The 22587-nt window shown below is 52.2% G+C and overlaps 1 protein-coding gene across 1 annotated transcript in view; it reads left to right on the forward strand.

The window, feature by feature from the left end:
- Window positions 1–22587, forward strand: part of DNAH9 (dynein axonemal heavy chain 9) — a 263946-nt gene that overhangs the window by 159518 nt on the left and 81841 nt on the right. The window contains exons 39-44 of the mRNA XM_066264311.1: window positions 8771–8936; window positions 11422–11524; window positions 12355–12594; window positions 14077–14238; window positions 17922–18118; window positions 21982–22144. Of these exons, the coding sequence (XP_066120408.1) occupies window positions 8771–8936; window positions 11422–11524; window positions 12355–12594; window positions 14077–14238; window positions 17922–18118; window positions 21982–22144 (1031 nt within the window). The remainder of the gene's footprint in view (window positions 1–8770; window positions 8937–11421; window positions 11525–12354; window positions 12595–14076; window positions 14239–17921; window positions 18119–21981; window positions 22145–22587) is intronic.

Here is a 22587-nt window from a genome sequence, read left to right on the forward strand (position 1 = left end):
GCCCACCAGGGGGCGATGCTCTGCCCCTCTGGGGCGTCGCTCTGCCCTGACCAGAGCCACTCTAGCGCCTGGGACAGAGGCCAAGGAGCCATCCTCAGCGCCCGGGCCATCTTTGCTCCAATGGAGCCTCGGCTGCGGGAGGGGAAGAGAGAGACAGAGAGGAAGGAGGGGGGGGAGTGGAGAAGCAAAATGGGCGCTTCTCCTATGTGCCCTGGCCGGGAATCGAACCCTGGTCCCCCGCACGCCAGGCCGACGCTCTACCACTGAGCCAACCGGCCAGGGCCAGCAACACATATTTTAGACAATAGAGAAACTATTCCATAAATTTTGATACTTCCAAATTATAGAACACAAAGCAGCAATTAAAACCAAGGCCTCTTCCCAGGCAGGTGCTCACGAGGGAGAAGGCTGTGTTCAGTTGGAGGGTGACGATCATAAAGCCCAGTGTCCAGAAGCTGGACAAGTCCAAGTCCGCCATCTCCTAGGTGAAAGGCTTTCTTTTTTTTTTTTTAATTTTTTAATTCATTTTAGAGAGAGGGGACAGAGACAGAGAGAGAGAGAGAGAGAGAGAAGGGGGAGGAGCAGGAAGCATCAACTCCCACATGTGCCTTGACCAGGCAAGCCCGGGGTTTCGAACCGGCGACCTCAGCGTTTCAGGTCAACGATTTACCCACTGCACCACCACAGGTCAGGTGGTAAAAGGCTTTCTCTGAGCTGGATATGAACTTGGACTTCAAGGCCCAGCTACTGAAGCTGAATGTAATAACAGCCACACCCACCGTGAGAATTCAGAATATTTTTTGTCTCAAGAAAAATGTTCCCAATACCAACAGACACCCTGGGGCCAAAGGCCGTGAGCTCACGTGGCTCTGCCCTTCTGCCTGGTCACCACGGAGATGTGGCAGCGGAGACACCCACATTCCAGGCTGGACGAGAGAGTAGAGCCGGCTTCTTCTAAGACGCGGGAGAGGGATGCCTGAGCATCCTTCTTGTTCCAACCTGGCCCGGGAGCCAACACTGGTCACTGGCAGGGAGCTGGCCGCACTGGCAGCTGGACCGGCAGGGGCCGGAGGTGGGAGAGCTCCGCGTGGTGGGGACGGGTCTGGGTGACAGGAGAGCGCGGGGCCAGGCTCCTGCTGCAGGGAAACGGCCCTGCGTGTCGATTTCAGCGCACACAGAGAGTGGACCAGGGTTGCCATGGCTGCACTGGCCAAGCCCGTGGTGCTGTTGCGGACCGGAGTGCCACCAGGACCACAGCGCCCCTCTGGGTCCTGGCTGACATCGGCGTGCCGCTCAAGGCAGCAGTGTCACACAGACTGAGCTGTGACCCGCATGCGTGCTGGACAGCGGAGCCCCCTGCTGAGCCCAGCCCCTCCCCCAACCAGGAGCAGTTGCCTCAAGGGGCTGCCGTCGGTGTGCATAGCAGGTCCCTGGCATCACCCCCTGGCATCTGTCACTCTCAGGGACCTGTGGGACAAAGGCTGGGACCCTGGATACAAGCGTTCTGAGGCCGCTTTATGTTTCCACATCAGATCTCCCTTTAGTAATATTTTAAAACTGAAGGAGCCAGCAAAAGCAGCCATGGGGCTTTTAGAGACAACAGTGGATGAGACGAAGCCAAACCGGCAAGTAAAAGAAACTCAAATTCTGCAAAGAGTGGTGACGAGGAAGACGAGGCCTCCGGTCAACACAGAGCTCCCTTTCCGGGAGGACACCAGCGGCACCGGGCAGACCTGGCCGGCAGCACCGAGGAGTGTGGAAGGGAGGTCGAACACCAGCGGCACCGGGCAGACCTGGCTGGCAGCACCGAGGAGTGTGCAAGGGAGGTCGAACACCAGCGGCACCGGGCAGACCTGGCCGACAGCACCGAGGGGTGTGCAAGGGAGGTCGAACATCAGCGGCACCGGGCAGACCTGGCCGGCAGCACCGAGGAGTGTGGAAGGGAGGTCGAACATCAGCGGCACCGGGCAGACCTGGCCGGCAGCACCGAGGAGTGTGGAAGGGAGGTCGAACATCAGCAGAACCACTATGCGCACGGGCACGTGGTCGAGGCCCTGCCAGGGAGAGGAGCCTCCGCTTCCAAACGTGCGGAACAGACTCTGGAGCTTGGAACGGCTCCTGGAGAAGTGGAAGATGGAATCCAGCCTGGAGCCGCAGCTGGAGGCGGTGAGGACGTTTCAGTGGCAAAGGAGAAACACCCCAGGGAATGCAGACCGCACGGGAGGACCTAAGGAAAGCCCGAGCTGAGAGGGCTGCGAAGTCCCACACCCGGGACCTCCGGGGGGAAGCGTCACTAAAGAACACCTGAACGGACCAGACGAGACTCTTGGGAAAGAGAGAGAAGAAAAGGAGTGGAGGAAGAAGTCCCAGGCCCGGGAGGTGGCCGCAAAGGCACCTCCGTGAGTTGTGGGGAAACCTCCCCACTGAGAGCCAGCGGCTTCACAAGGAGTTCGCGTCCCCCCCCCCCCCCCCGCCTGTGCCAGCTGTGCCGGGAGGTGGCGGCCACCCAAAGCCACTCACACCATCAGAAGCACAGCTGCGGCAGGCACCGTGTCCCGCGGAGCGCTGAATCCCAGGAGGGAGCCCCAAACACCCAGGAAACCCCTGCCCTAGACACCAAGTCGAGGCTGAGTCACCACAGCGACTGGAGCCAGTCTCAGGGCCGCGTCAGCCTGGTGAGGAGAGACGGCGGTGGCTCTCGGTGCTGCTGGAAGGCAGCCGTCCTGGTGTCTTAGTGTGCAGGGGCCGGCGCTGCGATCCAACCGCACCGCTAGGTATTCGTGTGACCGGCTTCCCTCAATCTAATTCTTCTCCAGGTGGCTCTTGTTGATAAACAGGACGTTCTTCACACCTCCAGACAACCTCGTGACACTTGCCAAACGCTCATCCAGGAACGCGGGTCCAGAGACCACCCTGAGGCTGTGACGTGCTCGTCTGGCCGAGTCAGGTCTCCTCACGGAAAACGCCCCTGCCAAGGTCGCACCTCAGATAGAGTGCTTTCCGCTCCGTAAACCACCAACCTCAGCTCATCCTCATTCCTTCCGGCCAACTCAGCACACACGCAGGCAACGTGCTTTTAAACTTTCTTTTCTTTTTTTTAGGTTCCTACCAGTGGCCAGGTACCCCCTCTCTAGTTTTCCCATGAGTGAGAAGGCACCCTAATTAAACAGCAAGGGCGGGAAGCGCCAGGCAGAACGACATTCAGTAAATTGAGAATGGAAGAGACCATCCGGGGACACATGACGTCCAGTCCTCCTTCAGTGTGGTGAAGAAACACCTAGAATTGGCGGGTGGCGGAATGCCTCGGCTTGTTTCCGGGAAACATGTCAAAAGAAGTTGTTTTAAAAAAATATCCGGACTTTTTTTTTTTTTTTTGTATTTTTCTGAAGTTGGAAACGGGGAGGCAGTCAGACAGACTCCCGCATGCACCGACCGGGATCCACCCGGCACGCCCACCAGGGGGCGATGCTCTGCCCATCTGGGCCATCGCTCTGTTGCGACCAGAGCCACTCTAGCGCCTGAGGCAGAGGCCACAGAGCCATCCCCAGCGCCCGGGCCATCTTTTGCTTCAATGGAGCCTCTGCTGCGGGAGGGGAAGAGAGAGACAGAGAGGAAGGAGGGGGGGAGGGGGGGAGAAGCAGATGGGCACCTCTCCTGTGTGCCCTGGCCAGGAATCGAACCTGGGACCTCTGCACGCCAGGCCAACGCTCCACCACTGAGCCAACCGGCCAGGGCCTGTTTATGCCTTCTTAATGGAACTGGGAATACTGTTTTAAATGAGTGTAGACCCTTAGCACAGGTTTTCATTTCTGCATTTATAATGTATTGATGTTTAGACAAATGATTTATTTGAATGCTGAATCCTACCTAGTCCAGGAATATAACACCCTATTTTCACATCGCTCCTCAACAGGGAAATACAATAAAATTCCTTTTCTGAGAATTGTCAGTAAAGAAAAACTTTAAAATAATTTTCTTGAATTTTTTTTATTAATATGTAAAATGACTTCCTTTACAACTGGATTAAAAAAGGACTGTCGGGCCCTGGCCGGTTGGCTCAGTGGTAGAGCGTCGGCCTGGTGTACAGAAGTCCCGGGTTCGATTCCCGGCCAGGGCACACAGGAGAAGCGCCCATTTGCTTCTCCACCCCTCCCCCTCTCCTTCCTCTCTGTCTCTCTCTTCCCCTCCTGCAGCCAAGGCTCCATTGGAGCAAAGATGGCCCGGGCGCTGGGGATGGCTCCTTGGCCTCTGCCCCAGGCGCTAGAGTGGCTCTGGTCTCAGCAGAGCGACGCCCCAGAGGGGCAGAGCATCGCCCCCTGGTGGGCAGAGCGTCGCCCCCTGGTGGGCGTGCCGGGTGGATCCTGGTCGGGCGCATGCGGAGTCTGTCTGACTGTCTCTCCCCATTTCCAGCTTCAGAAAAATACAAAAAAAAAAAAAAAAAAAAAAAAAAAGGACTGTCCCTCAATGTGCCTTTAACATCTAGCGTTAACTATTTTTTTTCTGTTAAATACGTAGTTTCTTTATTAAACAAACTTTTTATTATTAAAAAATTACAAGCTCTTTGGGTTAATAAAAAAAATCAAGTTTTAAGAGGATAGGCCTCCTCATAGAAAGATGTTTATAATATGTGAAATGTAAAATACAAGCAGAATGTGCAGTCTAATTCTGATTTTGTAAAGGAAAAATCTAACAGGGCAAATAGAGTAGGATAAAATACAGCAAAATATTGAAAACAGTGCTTATTGCTAGTTGAAGTTATAGATAATTTCCATTTTCATCATGATGATTTTCAGTACTTCTTAATCATTTTATAATATGTATCGTTTTTGTAATCATGCAAAGTGTGTTATTATTTTTTTGAAAGCATAAGCACAAAGCCCTCACAATATAACTAAAACATCTTAACATGAAAACATTAGACCATGTGGAAAGAAATAGTTCAAACGTAAGGACACAAATCATGTCCATGCAAAGACAGGCATGATTAATTACTAATGCTCTCTGTAAGAATAGGGTCAGGCAATGAGTTAGCCAAAATGGGGATTTCTCAAGGGCAGAAGCCACATGGCAGCCACAGGTAAGAAGTGGTTTATCATGGTCGTTACCTGAGGCAACCCAGGTTAGAATCCTGGTTTTGCCCTCAGGAGCTGTAGGACCTTGTGTCAATTCCCCTGATTTCTCCAAGCTTCAGTTTCCTCATTTATTAAAAGGCTTAGCCGCTGGTAAGAGTCCAGTACAGGGTTGCTCTGGGGGATGGATGATATAACGCTCATCCCCTGCTCAGTGTAGAGCGGCTTCCTAGTAACTAACGCACTGCCCTCGCGTTCAGAGACCGGAGGACTCGATGGGACTGGCATGGTCAGGGACGTCAGATCGATGGGACCAGCATGGTCAGGGACACCCCTCGAGAGGGGCGGGGATGTGAGGGCTTCCAAGGACTTTCTCCCTGGAGATACAGTAAACTCAGTATCCACAGACCTGAACTCTAATTTCCAGCATAACCTTTAACCTGCCGGAGCCTCTGTTATCATAGCTACAACGTGGAGATTCGGGGTCTTTCTCTGCCTATTCATGCCGTTTGGTATAATAATAAAGTGTATTCATTTATTCCTTAATTTAATAAATGTTTTTTCGAACATCCTACTTTATGCTAGACAATATTCTAGGGGCTGGGAAGGTGACAGGGAGAAAAACAGAAAGATTCCCGGCTTAGAGGAGTGGAGAGTGCAGAGACGGTGAGACGGTGAACAAGGTGAACGCGTGAAATACGTAGGATATTAAGAGGTAATGAGTGTTGTGGAGAAAAATGAATTAAGGACCAGGACTGGGAGGGCAGAGCTATTTTAGATAGAACACCAGGGAAGGGCTTACCGAGCAAACGGCACTGGAGTGAAGAAATGCCTGAGGTCGGTAAGAAGCGATCTGTGCTGGCCACCTTTTCTTCCCCGTAGGTGAGAAGTAGGGAGGCAGAGAGACAGAGTCCCGCATGTGCCCTGATGGGGATCCACCCGGCAAGCCCCACTAGGGGGCGATGCTCTGCCCATCTGGGGTGTTGCTCTTCTCAACTCCTGAGGCGAGGCCATGGAGCCATCCTCAGCGCTCGGGGCCAACTCACTCCAATGGAGCCATGGCTGCGGGAGGAGAGGAGAGAGATAGAGAGAGAGAAGGGAGAGGGGGAGGGGTGGAGAAGCAGATGAGCTCTTCTCCTGTGTGCCCTGACCGAGAATTAAACCCAGGACATCTACACACTGGGCCAATGCTCTACCACTGAGCCAGCCCGCCAGGGCCCTGTGCTGGCCTTTGGGAGAAGAGGATTCTGGGCACAGGAAACAGAGCAATGGCATCGACGCGCAAGTCGGGAGCAGGAGGGCCCGAGAGGAGGGAATGGAGAAGGGAGCCATCCGAGAGAAAAACAGACGTGAGGTGAGTGGAGTACCGGCTTTCGCCCCAGTGAAGACAGGGTGCCACCAGAGGTTTTAAACGGGACTGGCTGATCTGATTGCTGCCTTACAAGGACGCCCTGTCTGCTGCGTTGAGCCTGTAGTGAAGGGGTCCAGGGTAAAAGTAGGAAGACCGTTTGGGAGAGTTTGGGAGTCAATCGAGGAGAGCTGGTGGACACGGACGATGGCCATGGAGACAGGGAAAGGAGAGAACCAATGGGAAGCCGCTTTGAGAAGGAGAGTGTTCTTGGAATGCGTGGTCACAGTGAGACCGTGCTGGAGGACCACGTGAGTGGAGAGACAGGGCAGCTGGGGCCACTCCACGCTGCCCCCAGCTGGACGTCAAGCATTCCTCATGGAGAAATTCGGCAAGATGGCACAGCCCGGGCACGGGTCGGACACGCAGGACTTGCTTACCACCATGCGGAATCCAGGTCACGGTTCCTTGTATGTCTCACGTGTAGCATCTTCAATGTGAACATGTCAGCTGGCCCTGAAGCCCACTCGGGCTCCTGCAGTTCTGGCTGGAAACAGAGTGAGTCAGCCGCTGCCACTCTGTCCTAGGTGTGACGTGGAGCAGGGCTTGGCCAAGAAGGGATCGCGAGTGGGCGTGCCTTTCCCCGGGGGCCCCCTCTTCAAGCCCACTTCTTGCTAAATGCCATGCTATTCTCCTCAACGATCTCTCGGAATCCCAAAGAGCTTAACCCCCATTACGGGGTCTGCTTAATTTCAGGGGTTGACGTGAATATTCCTGCTTTGGGAGGGGGAGAGACCAGTATCCTAAGGAGAAAGTTTCCTACTCAAAGGACTGTTCTCAAAAGCATGTCCTGGCCTGACTTGTGGTGGCGCAGTGGATAAAGCGTCGACCTGGAAATGCTGAGGTCACCGGTTCGAAACCAAGGCACATATGGGAGTTGATGTTTCCTGCTCCTCCCCTCTTCTCTCTCTCTGTCTCTCCTCTCTCTCTCTCTCTCCTCTCTAAAAATGAATTAAAAAAAAAAAAAAAAAAAAAAAAAGCATGTCCTGGACAGCTGATTCATTGTATTTCATTTTGACAAATCTCATACATAGTTGTTATATCTTTGGGCAGGAGCCGGGAGAAGGTGTTGGGTGACTAATTGGCGATCGTGTATGTTAATTGGATGCTAATCCAATTTAAATGTAATTCTTATTTTATACACCTTATTGAACTCAGGACCAGAACATTAGAATATTCGAGCTTCCTGAAGGGACTTGTCTTTCTGTCTGTCACCTTGGTGTGTCTATTGACACTTCCTCCTTGTTTATGAACTTGGTTTTCAAGAGAAAAAAAAAATCAGGTGGTTCTTAGAGATTCCAGCTGTCATAGAAAGTCTTGGTTCTTGCAATATATAAATATTTAATTGCCTGATTGAAAAATAAACACATATACCTCCACCCTATTACTTAAGTTTGTTCTAAACAAGCCCTGTCAGGCTGCGAGGCGATGCTGTTTGCTTCCTTCTCTGCAGCTGGGTAATTGAAAAAATAAATCCCAAAGACAGTCCGTCCTGAGTCTGCAGAAAGACGCTGAGAGGCTGTGAGGGAGGGCCTGACCACCTGGACTGCTGGCTGCTTCAGGATACTAGGAGCTTCTGGGACATTCTCTGAGGCTGTCGTTTCTCCATTCCTCCTCAGAGTAAAGCCCTCAGGAGGTGAACTCTCATGAGAACACTGTTGACACAATATCTAATAATTTCTCTCGTCTAGCCCAGGGCTGAAGGGGCTCCACCCAGTCCTGGGATGGAAGCCACAGCCTCCGGTTCCCCTGCTATTCGAGCCGCGATGGGGGGGGGGGGGGGGAGTCTACCCAGCACCTGGCTATTTGCAGATTTCCTTCAGGTTAGAGTACTAGGCCTGAGACCTGTTTCTGGTCTATCAGCAGAGGGAACTGGGGCCACAACCATGACCAGAGGGGCGTGGACTCTGTGATGGCTCTGGTTTGTACACTGGCTCGACCTCAGAGGAGTTGTTTTGTTCTGAGCTGCTCAGCTCCCTCATCTCTAACGTGAGATACTAGACCTGATCTCACAGTGACGTGGTGAGGGTAGAATGAGATCATTAACATTGGTGAAAACCTAGCACGCTGGCACGTAGTCAAGAAGTCCCGTGCCTGGCAGATGCTGTCAACGTTACTGCCAAGTGATCCCAGTGTCACCTGGTCCTGCAGAACACCCGCCTCTCGCAGTAACGACCCCCGCTGTTTGCACTCGCACGCACACCGCCCCGCGGCTTGTCCCTGGCCAGCTGGGCGGACTTAGTAGATGGTATCTTTTGAATAACCTTCCCTGGCTCATTGGCTCTCTCTTCAGCTGTCCTGGAGAAGCCTCTGGAAAAGAAGGCTGGGAGGACCTACGGCCCCCCGGGGAGCAAGAAGCTCATCTACTTCATTGATGACATGAACATGCCAGAGGTGGACGCCTACGGGACGGTGCAGCCCCACACCATTGTCAGGCAGCACCTGGACTATGGCCACTGGTGAGAGCACACACCAAGGTCCTGGGGCAGGTGGGGAAAGGGACTGAGGCAGGGTTGAAGGCCAGTCATTGTTCCCCTGGAGCTGCACACCTCAGTTTACCTCTGGTGCCGGCGGAGAAGCCCGAGGGCAGACCCTACTCCGCGTGGGATTGCCCGTTTCCTGGAGTGTGCGTTCCTACCCACGCGAAAAGAAGGTACTGAGCTCTCCGCTAAGGAAAAAGAAAAGCACCTAGTTTTTCTGCAGTGTTCTTCTCAAAGGTTGGTTGCCTTCTCCAAACCCCCCAAGGAGAATAAACTGCTCCCCTCCCCCTCAGTGTGGTCCCATAGCCCTGAGCAGGCACTCAGTGACACCCAGTGACAACCCCTCACACACAGCACACGTGTCTGCACAGCCTTGGTCTCCTCGGAGCAGCTCACAGGGTCTGGTACTATCTCCTGTAATGGTAGAGTGGTTCATGGCTAAGGGTCTGAACTTGCCAGAAAAAAAAAACACAAAAAAAAAATAAAATGCAAGTCAGTGATTTGAGACCATGTGGCTCACCTTTCCACCTTCCACTGAATTGTTGCTAAAAGAGAGAGAGTGTGACGCGGGCATTCAGAGAGAACCAGAGTTGCGATGGCCACCTGACTTCCTCCCATCGACTCCCGAGTCCCTGCTGGGTGCCCGCGTGTGCACCCACGCTCTCAGCGCCGGCCTCTGAGCCGCTGCCCCCTACTGGGGAAGGGTCGGAGCCGGGCTTACCAGTTCCACTTTAGATTCACAGTCACAAAGCTTAGGCACCACGTGGACACATCCTGGGCACCCTGCCGCGTGGCCTGCATACCTTTACGTCCCGCCCTCAGAAACGCCTGTGCGCGCCTCCTCCTCCAGCCTCCACCCGTCCTCAGCTGCCACCACAGGCCGTCCTGTCGCTTGCTCACACGTCTAGAGGACTGATTGACGGATGCGCACCCCGCACCCTTCCTTCAGCCTCGGCATCTTGATTCTACTTCCTTCCGCCTCCAGAAGTCCGCACTGCATCTGCGAGCCCCGTCTTCTCCAGATCAGTACTGAAGCTTGTATAAACTTCTTCCGTTGTGTTAACAAAAGAAAATCATCTCTCTCCCTCCATCATCGAGTGTCTCTACTCAGTCTTAACCCCTCCTCTCCTGTTCATGCCTCAGTCCACTGTTAGCGAGTCCCCGCTCCCTCCACCTGACCGCCCCCGGGTCCCCGCTACCTCCACCTGACCGCCCCCGGGTCCCCGCTCCCTCCACCTGACCGCCCCCGGGTCCCCGCTCCCTCCACCTGACCGCCCCCGGGTCCCCGCTCCCTCCACCTGACCGCCCCCGGGTCCCCGCTCCCTCCCGCTGACCGCCCCCGGGTCCCCGCTCCCCGCGGCTGACCGCCCCCGGGTCCCCGCTCCCTCCCGCTGACCGCCCCCGGGTCCCCGCTCCCTCCACCTGACCGCCCCCGGGTCCCCGCTCCCTCCCGCTGACCGCCCCCGGGTCCCCGCTCCCTCCACCTGACCGCCCCCGGGTCCCCGCTCCCTCCCGCTGACCGCCCCCGGGTCCCCGCTCCCTGCGGCTGACCGCCCCCGGGTCCCCGCTCCCTCCCGCTGACCACCCCCGGGTCCCCGCTCCCTCCACCTGACCGCCCTCGGGTCCCCGCTCCCTCCACCTGACCGCCCCCGGGTCCCCGCTCCCTCCACCTGACCGCCCCCGGGTCCCCGCTCCCTCCACCTGACCGCCCCCGGGTCCCCGCTCCCTCCACCTGACCGCCCCCGGGTCCCCGCTCCCTCCACCTGACCGCCCCCGGGTCCCCGCTCCCTCCCGCTGACCGCCCCCGGGTCCCCGCTCCCTCCGGCTGACCGCCCCCGGGTCCCCGCTCCCTGCGGCTGACCGCCCCCGGGTCCCCGCTCCCTCCACCTGACCGCCCCCGGGTCCCCGCTCCCTCCCGCTGACCACCCCCGGGTCCCGCTCCCTCCGGCTGACCGCCCCCGGGTCCCCGCTCCCCGCACCTGACCGCCCCCGGGTCCCCGCTCCCCCCACCTGACCGCGCCCGGGTCCCCGCTCCCTCCAGCTGACCGCTCTCGCTCAGCTACCGGCTGTGTCTTTCTTATGAAATCCAGCAGACCCCGTTGAGTCGCCGTCTTGTCTTTTCTATTCTGTCTGCAGCACTTGGCGTGGTCGACCCCTTTCTCTGGGTGGAAATACTGACCCCCTTTGCCTGCTGGGGTGCCATGCACCCCTAACTTTCCTCCTCCCTCTTCATGCGTCGTTGTGGTCTCTTCTTCCTCCGCGATTTCCATAAATGTTGGCTCCTCAGAATTCGGTTCTGGGCTCATGTCTCTTCTGGGTCTCTACCGATGGATCTGGACCTTCCCCTCCCCCCCCCACTTTGCAAACACATCGAGGAGAGGGCACATTGCCCCTCAGCCTGACAAGGCACTCAACTTGCCTGGGTCGTCACACAGCGGTCCCCTGTGCTGTCTGACTGTTCCAGGTACGATCGGAACAAGCTGGCTCTGAAGGAGATCGCGAATGTGCAGTATGTTTCCTGCATGAACCCCGCTGCGGGCAGCTTCACCATCAACCCCCGGCTCCAGGTAGGGGCGGAGCCCTGGTTCTGGGCTCTGAGATTCTGCCTGATCAGGGCTGATGTCCCTTGTCACTAAGTCATACTTGGTGCTTCCCCTGTCTAGCCTTTAGAGGTAGTAAACCATACAGCAGGGGTCCCCAAACTATGGCCTGCAGGCCACATGCGGCCCCCTGAGGCCATTTATCTGGCCCCCGCCGCACTTCCGGAAGGGGCACCTCTTTCATTGGTGGTCAGTGAGAGGAGCATAGTTCCCATGGAAATACTGGTCAGTTTGTTGATTTAAATTTACTTGTTCTTTATTTTAAATATTGTATTTGTTCCCATTTTGTTTTTTTACTTTAAAATAAGATATGTGCAGTGTGCATAGGAATTTGTTCATAGTTTTTTTTATAGTCCAGCCCTCCAACGATCTGAGGGACAGTGAACTGGCCCCCTGTGTAAAAAGTTTGGGGACCCCTGCCATACAGGATGCTGACTTTCTAAGAAGAGAAACTCCTAGACCCAGAGTCATAAAGCTGTTTATCGAGTTGGAAGGAGTCACAGAGATCATCTGATTTAACTCGTTTTTCTCAGAATGAGAAAAATGTCAGAGCGATGACATGATTCTCCCAAGGCCTTGTGGGTAACTCAGGATCACATTTGGATTCGCACTCAGGTCCCCTGAGCCCAGTTCAGTTCACTTCCTAGAACCCCAGACTGACCTCTGAGCTAACATGCAAAGCCCACTGTTCCCTCAGTCATTTTAGGTTCCGTCTGAATTTCGGAAAGGCCGTGTTTACTCTGTGATAACCGGTGTCTGACGCAGGTTCCTCTCCGCGCCTCTGTCTCCCCCAACAGCGTCACTTCAGTGTCCTTGCCCTCTCCTTCCCGGGAGCAGATGCCCTGGTCTCCATCTACAGCGCCATCCTCACTCAGCACCTGCAGCTTGGACACTTCCCAGCGTCGCTGCAGAGGTCCGTCCCCCAGCTGATCCATCTGGCCCTGACCTTCCACCAGAAGATTGCCACCGCCTTCCAACCCACAGCCGCCAAATTCCACTACATCTTCAACCTCAGAGACTTCGCCAACCTTTTCCAGGTGAGCCCATCCGCTCCGAGACTCCCAGGGAGGCTTAGCTGACGACCTGGTTCCCTGCATTCTTAGCCAAATAACAGCTAGCGCCACACTCTTGGCAAAGGGACCGTTCCTGTGGAGTCAACAACATCAACAGGTGACTCGAGTGTCATGGGACTCCATGAGGAAGGACTGCAGAAAAATAAGTGTTCTGTTTCCCAGGAGACAGATCGAATTTCTGAGTTTGTTCTTTTGGGCTGCAGAAGGCTCAGCGTCTTAGAGGTAATATGGTATAATTTCGGCAATGCGTGAGAAGGAAAATGGCGCGGAAGAAAGAATGAGAAAAACGCCCCCTAAGCGTGCAGGATAGCTCTGCTTCCTGAAGAAGCCATGCCGGAATATCATCATAGACGGCTGAAAGGCACCACCTGACATTTATACTCACGACAACCCCTTTGGGATACACATTTTTATCCCAATTTCACAGAGACTCAGAGTGAGTTACCAGCTAGTGGATGATGTCACAGAAGGCCAACAGAGGGTACCAGGTTGAGCTAGATCTTGAAATACGAGCATAGCAAACACAGAACAAGGCACAGAGGCACCGAAAGTGTTCAGAGTCAGAATATAGTTTGAATTTTGTGAAACTGGGACCTGGATGTTGTAGAAAGTAGAGATCAGACTGGTTCTGAGGAAGCGGACTGGTAGTCACAACCGGAGCTTTAGGCCATGCTGATGACTCTGAGCGTTATTCTGCTGGTGATAAAGGCCAATGAAACGACCCTCTTTTTTCCTAAGACAAGAAAGAAAGCCATGAAGGCAGACACAGGGTTAAATGAGTTTGAAGTCATAGTTCTCACTGAATTTTCTGAGGGGCTCTAATTTTGGTGGTCTTTTATTTTTTAATGAAAAAGAAAGCAAAGGCATTGACTAATCGTAACAGAAATGGGACAGGGAAGTTTTGGGGGAAAAGCAGTGACTATTTGGAATAACCCCCGGGTTAGACAGGAAGGGGAGCTACTGCGCCACCTGCGAGGTGGGCTGTGCCCTCTCCAGCCCTCGGCCGCTGTTCTGGTGTCACGTAAGCAACTGCCATGTGGACTAGATTCCTTACGAGCCCGTAAGGAATTGAAACACAGCAGAGACACCACCGCTGTCCTCGTGGTGGTGACCTGGAAGGTAACGGTGAACATTTCGGACTCTTACGTTCAGACGAACCTGTTTCAAAATCTTTTGGTTTTGAACTAAGGCTACTGACTGTGTGGTATTGGGCATGCTTCCCATCTTTCTGAATTCCAATTTCCAAATTATACAAAACAGACGTAATAAAAATGACTTTGTGAGATCATCATGACGGTTAAATGAACTTTGTCTGGCAAAACCCAGTGCCTGTCACTCTGGCTTCAATAAATAGTAGCTGTCGTAGTTTGCATTTGTTATTCATGTTATTTAGTTATTTATTTATTTACTTACTTACTTATTTACTTTGGTCTGTCCTCCTTAAAGAGCATTCTCTTCTCCTCAGTGGACTGTGTGAAATCCACACAGGACCTAGTAAAGCTCTATCTGCATGAATCAAATCGCGTTTATCGGGATAAGATGGTGGAGCAAAAGGACTTGGCTGTTTTTGATAAAATCCAGACAGACGTGGTCAAGAAAATGTTTGATGTGAGTATCGCCCTGTGAATTTTCTTTTTCAACATTTGAAAAATAATAATAATTGTGCAGATGACCACCCAAATGATGAAAAATCCAGCCCATAAATGGAATAAAATCACAGATTAGACGAGGAAAGAAATTCTGAAAGACTTTGTACAAAGTGCTGTTGTAAAATTAGTCAGATTGGTCCTGCCACTGGCTGGCTCCGTGACCTTTACAAAGGCACTTGACCTCTCTGGGCCTCACGTTGTTTATCTGTAAAAATGAAAAAGTTGGATTAAAGGGCTCCTAAATTCTATGATTCAAAATGATTCTAAAATTTTCCCTTCTCAGCATGTTAGTCAACCAAAGGTTAGTGAACGTAGTAAGTAGTTGGTTACCGTAAACTTTCATGTGTAAAACTAATAGGTTCGTGATAACCGTAGGCATGAAATATCTAAGAAGGCTGTCACGAGGACGTGACGTGAATAGGGCCTTCGTAGTTTTCACAGAAGTACGCGGCTCACAAAAATGAGGGGACCAGGGAACATGCAGACACTCCAGTACCTTCAGCCTTTCGTGTAGTGCGTTTCCACTGATGAAATAAAAGTTGGTTTTGCATCTCATTTGCATAATTGAACAACTTTCTTTGACTTGTCGTTTGCTTTTCTGATGTTCTTCTTTAATAAAAAAAAAAATCAGATGCTTCTTTTTCTATTGCTTCATATTCATTTTGAAATATTCCTTAATTTTTGTGAGCAGTATGTTTACAATGTAAGGTGCTTGCTACGTCATAGGGAATGATGTGGGTGAGACATTAAATTACAGGTAAAAGGCATATTTGGATCATTTCTGCGGGAGCTATATAAATTCATGGGTTTGTCTTCTTTTCGTTTTTAATTAAAATTTTTTTTATTTATAGTTGACATTCAATATTATTTCCTATTCGTTTTAGGTGTACAGGGTAGTGGTTAAACATTTATGTCATTTACAAAGTGACCCCCTCAGAAAGTCTGATACCCAGACGGCACCATACACAGTGATTGCGGTATCATTGACTAGATTCCTGACCCCGCGCTTCACATCCTGTGATTATTTTGTAACTCCCAATTTTTACTTGACCTTTTTTCACCCAGCCCTCTCAAACCCCTCCCATCCGGCAACCATCAGTTTTGTCCCTGACTCCAAGAGTCCCCGAAACATCTGAATCACCAGTCCGAAGCACGTCTTCACCCAATCTCAGCGTCGTGATTCAAGCCGTCGGATTTTCACCAAGAAAGCGAGACAGTCGTTTTTCTATCAAAAGCTTAAAGGTCTGACGCGTGACCTTTGTGTGAGACAGTGTCATGAGGAAGGAAATCTTTGACTCACTGTGTGGGTTGGTTTTCTCTCTCCCTTCTGTGCAGCCTGGCTCTGATCACAAAATTGGAGCCGTATTTTATTCATCAAAGAGCCTCTGTAAGCCAGGCTTTTCAGGGCTGCCCTTTGCTGTGCCTCTGCTAGATCATTAGTGTAAATCGACTGCCATCAGGACCGATTCCCAGTATATTAGCTCATTCTCAGGCCGAGTCAGTGTACTCCCACACCAACTCCTCACGTGGTTTCCTCTGCGAGCGAGAACGGCTCTCCTGTGTTACATTAAATCTTTGCCACGCGTCGGGACATTTATTCTTACTGTCCGGCAAAGCCAGAATAATTTAAAGGTTGTTTTTTTTTTATGGCCCTAAAACTACCTTCCAAAAATATAACTCTTTGATATTTAACTCTCTCCACTTCTTTCTTCTTATAACCAGCAACCGTCCTGGTTTCTCTACTGGTATTACTGTCATCCTCACTCTCCTCCCATTAGGTTTGATGAATCTTGTCCAAATTGGGCTGAAATGTAAGGCTCTGTGTTTCCGGCTAACGCTCCAGTGCCCTATGTCCTGGGCATTGTCCCCTGCTGGTGACTAGCGTGCTGGTTACCTCTTTCCCGGCTGGACCTCCCAGCCTGAATTTTAGGAGAAAAGAGTGGCAGGTGGGGACAGTTGTTTGTGCTGGTATAAATTTTATTTATGAATCAGAAAACCTATTGTTTCTTGAACTTACTTCCTCTACAATTTTTCTCATGTATTTTGATTTTTTTAAAAAAAGGTAGTTTCGGCCCTGGCCGGTTGGCTCAGCGGTAGAGCGTCGGCCTGGCGTGCGGGGGACCCGGGTTCGATTCCCAGCCAGGGCACATAGGAGAAGCGCCCATTTGCTTCTCCACTCCCCCCTCCTTCCTCTCTGTCTCTCTCTTCCCCTCCTGCAGCCAAGGCTCCATTGGAGCAAAGATGGCCCGGGCGCTGGGGATGGCTCCTTGGCCTCTGCCCCAGGCGCTGGAGTGGCTCTGGTTGCAACAGAGCGACGCCCCAGAGGGGCAGAGCATCACCCCCTGGTGAGCAGAGTGTCGCCCCTGGTGGGCGTGCCGGGTGGATCCCGGTCGGGCGCATGCGGGAGTCTCTCTGACTGTCTCTCCCCGTTTCCAGCTTCAGAAAAATACACAAAAAAATAAAAATTAAAAAAAAAATTTAAAAAGGTAGTTTCTTTCAGAATCAAAAAAAAAAAAAAAACTAACTAAAACAAGAAAACATAGCCACGTCTTCAATACTTAGAGAATAGATGGGTGGTGCAGAAGCATAGGCTCTGTATCTTCTTAACTTGAGTGACACGAGGTCCTTATCTAACATGGTAAGGTTTGTCCCGGGGACAAGAGTTGATACACAATGAGCCCGAATCCTTGTGGAAGTTTCATAAATAAGGAGTTCTACTGTAATTGCAATCATCAATGTTCTTACAAACAAACCCGTCACCCAAGGATGGCTGGTGGCATATTCTTCGGAAACCAAGCCCCTTCAAACTGAGCTTATGCCGTTGGGGCTTGTATCCCATCGTGTGCGATATCACAGGAAGCAGGACAGGACGTTCTACGGCATTGCTGTAGATTGCAGAGCAAGACGTGTTGGAATGAGTGGTGGAGAGATGAGGTCCATTGGGTCACACTGTCCTTGACTCACCACTGGTACAAAAGCCCCTGCTAGGAGAGATGCACGCTTGTATCCTTGTCTGCTGTGCTCAGAAACAGGCTCTCATTGTGCTGATGGGAAGGGGGACCTCCCACCTTCTGTTTCACACCCTCTAAGGCAGGGGTCTCGAACTCAACTCAGCATGTGGGCTGCAGAGCAAGATCACAGCCATTCGGTGGGCCGCACTAGGTCTACAAAAGGCAACTATTACGCAACACTTTTCAGTGTCACAAAACAACCAGAAACTATAGTTCGCATCACAACTGCTGTTAACTAAGCTAATATCTAGCTAGGATGCTAGAGAAATGAAAAATACAAGTAGGCCCCTAGGCTTACTTAATTTTATCCAAAATATTTTGAACTTCGTGGATTAGTCTGCGGGCCACACAAAATTGTTCGGCGGGCCGCATGCGGCCCGCGGGCCGCGAGTTTGAGACCCCTGCTCTAAGGAATAAGGAACATCATTCGTGACTTCATGGAGCCGACGAATAAATGCTAAGCGTCTATTTTAGAGGGCGTCTCAAGAGGTTGGAAGTGTTGAACTCAGCACTGATATTGAATTTTTAGGGAAGGTGCACAGAGAAAAGGAAAGTCAAGTGTCTCCACTCCGTGTGGAAGCAGAATTGAAGGTTGGTAAGGAGGGTCCTTGTCCCTGTATCTCACCCCCAGGATATTGGAGAGACGGTGGAGCAGCCCGGAAGCCCAAACATCTATTGGCACTTTGCAAATGGCCTCCGTGAGCCCAAGTACATGCCTGTACAATCCTGGGACCTTCTGACCCAGACTCTGGTGGAAGCCTTGGAGAATCACAATGAAGTCAACCCCGTGATGGACCTGGTTCTCTTCGAGGATGCCATGTGCCACGTGTAAGTGCGCGTCTCCCGTGTTCTTTTCTCAGTGGCTCCCCCTTCCCCGTGTCTGGGATCTCGCTGGGGCCGTTGAGATCACTTTGACAGAACCGGGAAGGCAGTCACTTCCTCTTCCGGGGAGGTCAAGATGGCGGCTGGAAGAGCAGCAGCTGCCGTTTCTGCCCTTGGCCCTCGGGGGCACCACCGTGCTGACCTCAGGCAGCACAGGGCTTCGTTCTGCATCTGTCACGTTGCAGTCCACGGGCATGAGCACAGTGACACCACGGGAACATCTGAGATAACAGAAGGAGCACCAGACAGCTCAGAACCTGCATTCCCATTCCGTACTAGTCCAAGGGCCAGTTTCATCAGAAATGAGATTGGAGCTGTTTGTTTAAGTGCCCTGCATTTCAGAAGTTCAATGTCCTTATGAGTGCTGTTGCTAGCAGATGAATCCCTGAGGTAGTAACTATGCCTCCCAGAGGCATGCTCGTGCCAACGCCGTCTCTACACTCTACCCCTCCCCACCTGCCCCAAACTTTGTACCGTCTCCTGTTACTCATGGTCTTAAGCAGAAAAATCTACTTCCTCTTCAACGTCTGTGAACTGTTCCGTCATTGATACATCCTGACAGAAACCTGACTGACCCCTGAGTTGAGGACAGTTGTTTTTTTTCCTTCCCCACCATGTTTCTTTGGTTTGCTTCACATTTTCAGCCACAAATATCATACGGGCGCCCAACTTGGCTAGAAATCCTCCTCCACTGCCCTGGCTGGCTTCTCCATCCTGTGATGACTGCATCAGACATTTTTTTAAAGATTTTATTTAGAAAATTAAATTCAACAGGTTGACATTGATCAGTTAGAACACATAGGTTTCAGGTAACCATGTCTACTGTATTTGAACTGATGATGATGTTGTGTACCCATCACCCGAAGTCAAATTATTTTTCATTGCCGTATACTCGTCCTGCTTTATTTCCTTCTCCCATACTCCTCCCACCGGTAACCACTTCCCTTTTATCTGTGTCCATGACTCTCAGTTTTATATTCCACCTATGTCTGAAATCATTCAGTTGCTAGCTTTTTCTGATTTACTTATTTCATTCAGTGTAATGTTCTCAGGGTCCATCCATGGTGTCATAAATGGCACTATGTCATCACGTCTTATGGCTCAGTGGCATTCCATTGTATGTATGCACCACATCTTCTTTATCCAATTCTCTATTGAGGGACACTTTGGTTGTTTCCATGTCTTGGCCATTTGTGAATAATGCTGTGATGAACATGGGGGTGCATGTGTCTTTACATACCAATATTTTCAAGTGTTTTGGGTTGATACCCAGTAGAGGGATTGCTGGGTCATATGGTAGTTCTATCCTTAATTTTTTGAGGAACCACCATACTGTCTTCCATAGTGGCTGTACTAGTTTACATTCCCACCAGTAGTGAATGAGGGTTACTTTTTCTCCACAGCCTCTCCAACACTTGTTATTACCTGTCCTATTGCTAACAGCCCATCTGACAGGTGTGAGGTGGTATCTCACTGTAGTGTTGATTTGCATTTCTCTGATAGCTAGTGAGGATGAGCATCTTTTCATGTATCTGTTGGCCATTTGCTGGCCCATTTTTCTTCTCAAGCTTTTAACACCCCTCCCTCTCTTCAGTCACAGTTAATGAGCACATCTCTTATCTTCAGGGAGATCATGAAATCAACCAAAAGAGAATTCTCTGATCTCTGAGCCATCAAATCTAACGGCCTCTCTGTATTTCACCTGTGTCCCACACATGAGTACCGGCTGTGCTAACATTTCAGTTATTGCTCATCCCTAAAGTCCACTCTCCTACCTGTGCTCTGTGTCCATCCCCTCCCACCTTCTCAGTGACTCCCCTTTCTGCAGGTATCTCTCTTCTCCTATTCTTTCCCTTCCTCCCTCCCTCCCTCTCTTCCTTATTGCCCCATCCATTGTTAACTCATTCATTCCTGATTCTATGCACTCATATAAATATGCCAATTATCACTTATCCAAAAAGAAGAATAAGCTGTTTTGAACTTTTATGTCCTTTTTCACCCACTGCCCCATTTCTCTCCTCCTATTTGCAACCAAGCTCATCCGAAGAGCACACTATGACACCTTCTCATGTCACATCCTCCCCTCAGTCTGCTTATTACTCCTGAAACACAGACGCTCTCACCGATGTCACCGAAGACCTACCTCTTGTAGAATTCGGTCGTCACCGCTGGGTCCTCCCCTTACATTACTGGGCTTCTCTGCTGCGTGGTTAACCCCTCTATTGGTTTACATCAAACCATTCATCCAATAGCTGCTGACTGATTAGACAGTCTCAGTACGAGTTCAGGGAGCTTTGCTCTATTCACTGGTAGTTCCCCCATTCCTACGACAGTGTCTGGGACAGAGCAGGTGCCCGATACCAATTCTTAGCACGCCCTGTGAGAAGAAATGATGTAGAGAAAAACAGAGGGGAGGAGACCGGAGGGTACCGGGGTGGGGTGGTCGTTGTGATTGTAAATACGGTGCTCAGAAGGCCTCACAGAGAAGGCGGCATTTGCTACGGCATGAAAGAGCTGCAGTCAATGTGGATGTCACTGCGGGCCGGGGGCGTGGGCTTCGCATACATCAGTTCACTTAGTCTTCAGGAAACCCTGCAGAAAGTGCGGCCCAGCCGCACACAGCCCGAAACAGGAAGTGGGCCAGGCAGAGCTCACACTCAGGCGGCCTGGCCTCCGCGTGCTTGTCCTCAGCCATCACACTGGGGCGCCTGGGCCTGTGCCTTTCTGTCTCCCCCCCACCCCCGCCCGGTCTAAGCCCCTGGGGCTCTGACCTTGTCTCGCCACTGCTGAGTCCCCAGTGCCTTGGACGGTGCTGGTGCAGAGTAGGTGGTCGGTAAGTAACAGTTTTAAAAAACGTCTCTTCGCCCATCTGGTCAAAACGTCCATATGTTGATGCATGATAGAATTATAGTTGTTGTTTTTTTTCTGTTTTATGCATTTTTTACAATGACTAGATATTGCTTTTAAGATGAGAAAAGGAAAGGGAAGAGGAGTTATTCTTACAAAGAATGTAATATACAGGGTGCTGAAGGGCAAGGTTGGTGATGTACCCTGGAGGGTAGGCTTTGAGAAGCCGGATGGAAGAGCAGGGTTTGAGGAGGGGGCAGGAGGAGTGTGCTCCCCTGGAGGCCACGGTCTGCGGCCACGCTCTAAGCCTGGGGCCCTAAACATTCCCCGCTGCCAGGTGAGAACATGGTCACCGAAAGGGGTAAGGACAGCTGCAAGGGAAGCCCCCCAAAGCCAAGGAAGTGGGTGTCTCACAGGCTGACACTGAGACTCCACAGCTATCCGTTTCCACGTTGTTGCATCTAGGAAGGATAAGAGAGTGCTCAGGGCTGTGCCGAGGCTCCCCGGGGCTGGCTGACTTCTCTGCTGAGAGGAGCAGACCGCTCTGTCCCTGCTTGTCCTCCAGCCTTCCCTGCTTGGTGTCTAACTGCACGCTTCCCACTTTTCTTTTTCCTGCCCGCTCTCCTTGAGAGCTGAAGCCGAATGGAGTGGGGAGGTGTGGCCGAGGGGGGGTCCGGTGGGGGGAGGTTCTGGTCCCCTCCCCCTGCCACCACATGCCCCCTCCGACCCTGCCTGGCCGCCCTGAACTGCTCCTTCCCTGCCTCTTGTTCACTGGCAGGGACTTCCGTCCACCTGGTCAAGAAGGTGAGGCCAGGTTTGGGGACAGTTTAAGTCCCGTTTCCCACGGCCGAGCCTGGGATCAGCCCTCCAAGTCGAGTCCCAGTTCCCACTCGTGGGACACGCCTGGCACTCCCAGAGAGGAGCCTGGCTGCAGCCCCGTGCGTCCCCTTCCTCCTCCTCAGCTGCCAGGTCAGCCGCATCCTGGAGTCCCCGCGCAGCAACGCGCTGCTGGTCGGCGTGGGTGGCAGCGGCAAGCGGAGCCTGGCCCGGCTGGCCGCGTTCATCGGCTCCCGGGACGTCTTCCAGATCACGGTGCGGAGGGACTACCAGGTCCTGGACTTCAAGGTGAGGAGGCTGGGCTGCGCTCGTGGGCGGGGCCTCGGCCTTTCCCGCACTGCCCGCACGCACCGCCCGCACGCACTGCCCGCACGTCCCTCCGGGGAGGGCTTCCTTTCCCTTCGCTTCCTGTCCGTCCACCTTCTTCTGAGACTCGGGGCTGGTGTCGTGCTCAGCGCTTTTCTCGCTAGTCTTGGCCCGAGGACCCCGCAGTCCCCAGGTCTGCCGTGGTGGGACCCGGGCTGCTTGGGTCACCTCTGCGGAGCCTCGGTGCTCGCCCACGTCGGAAGGACATCTCTGTCAAATTCGTACACACAGCTCTCGAGCAGCTCTAGTGCACTTAGGAGGAATTCGGACAGTCTGCCCAAGTTTTAGAAGAAAATCCTATTTTTTAAAAGGTGCTTTCGGTGACCACCGGCCACGGCGACCTTCGGTGACATTTCTTGTTTTCA

The sequence above is a fragment of the Saccopteryx bilineata genome, chromosome 2 (genome assembly GCF_036850765.1).
Source record: "Saccopteryx bilineata isolate mSacBil1 chromosome 2, mSacBil1_pri_phased_curated, whole genome shotgun sequence".
NCBI classification, from domain to species: Eukaryota; Metazoa; Chordata; class Mammalia; order Chiroptera; family Emballonuridae; genus Saccopteryx; species Saccopteryx bilineata.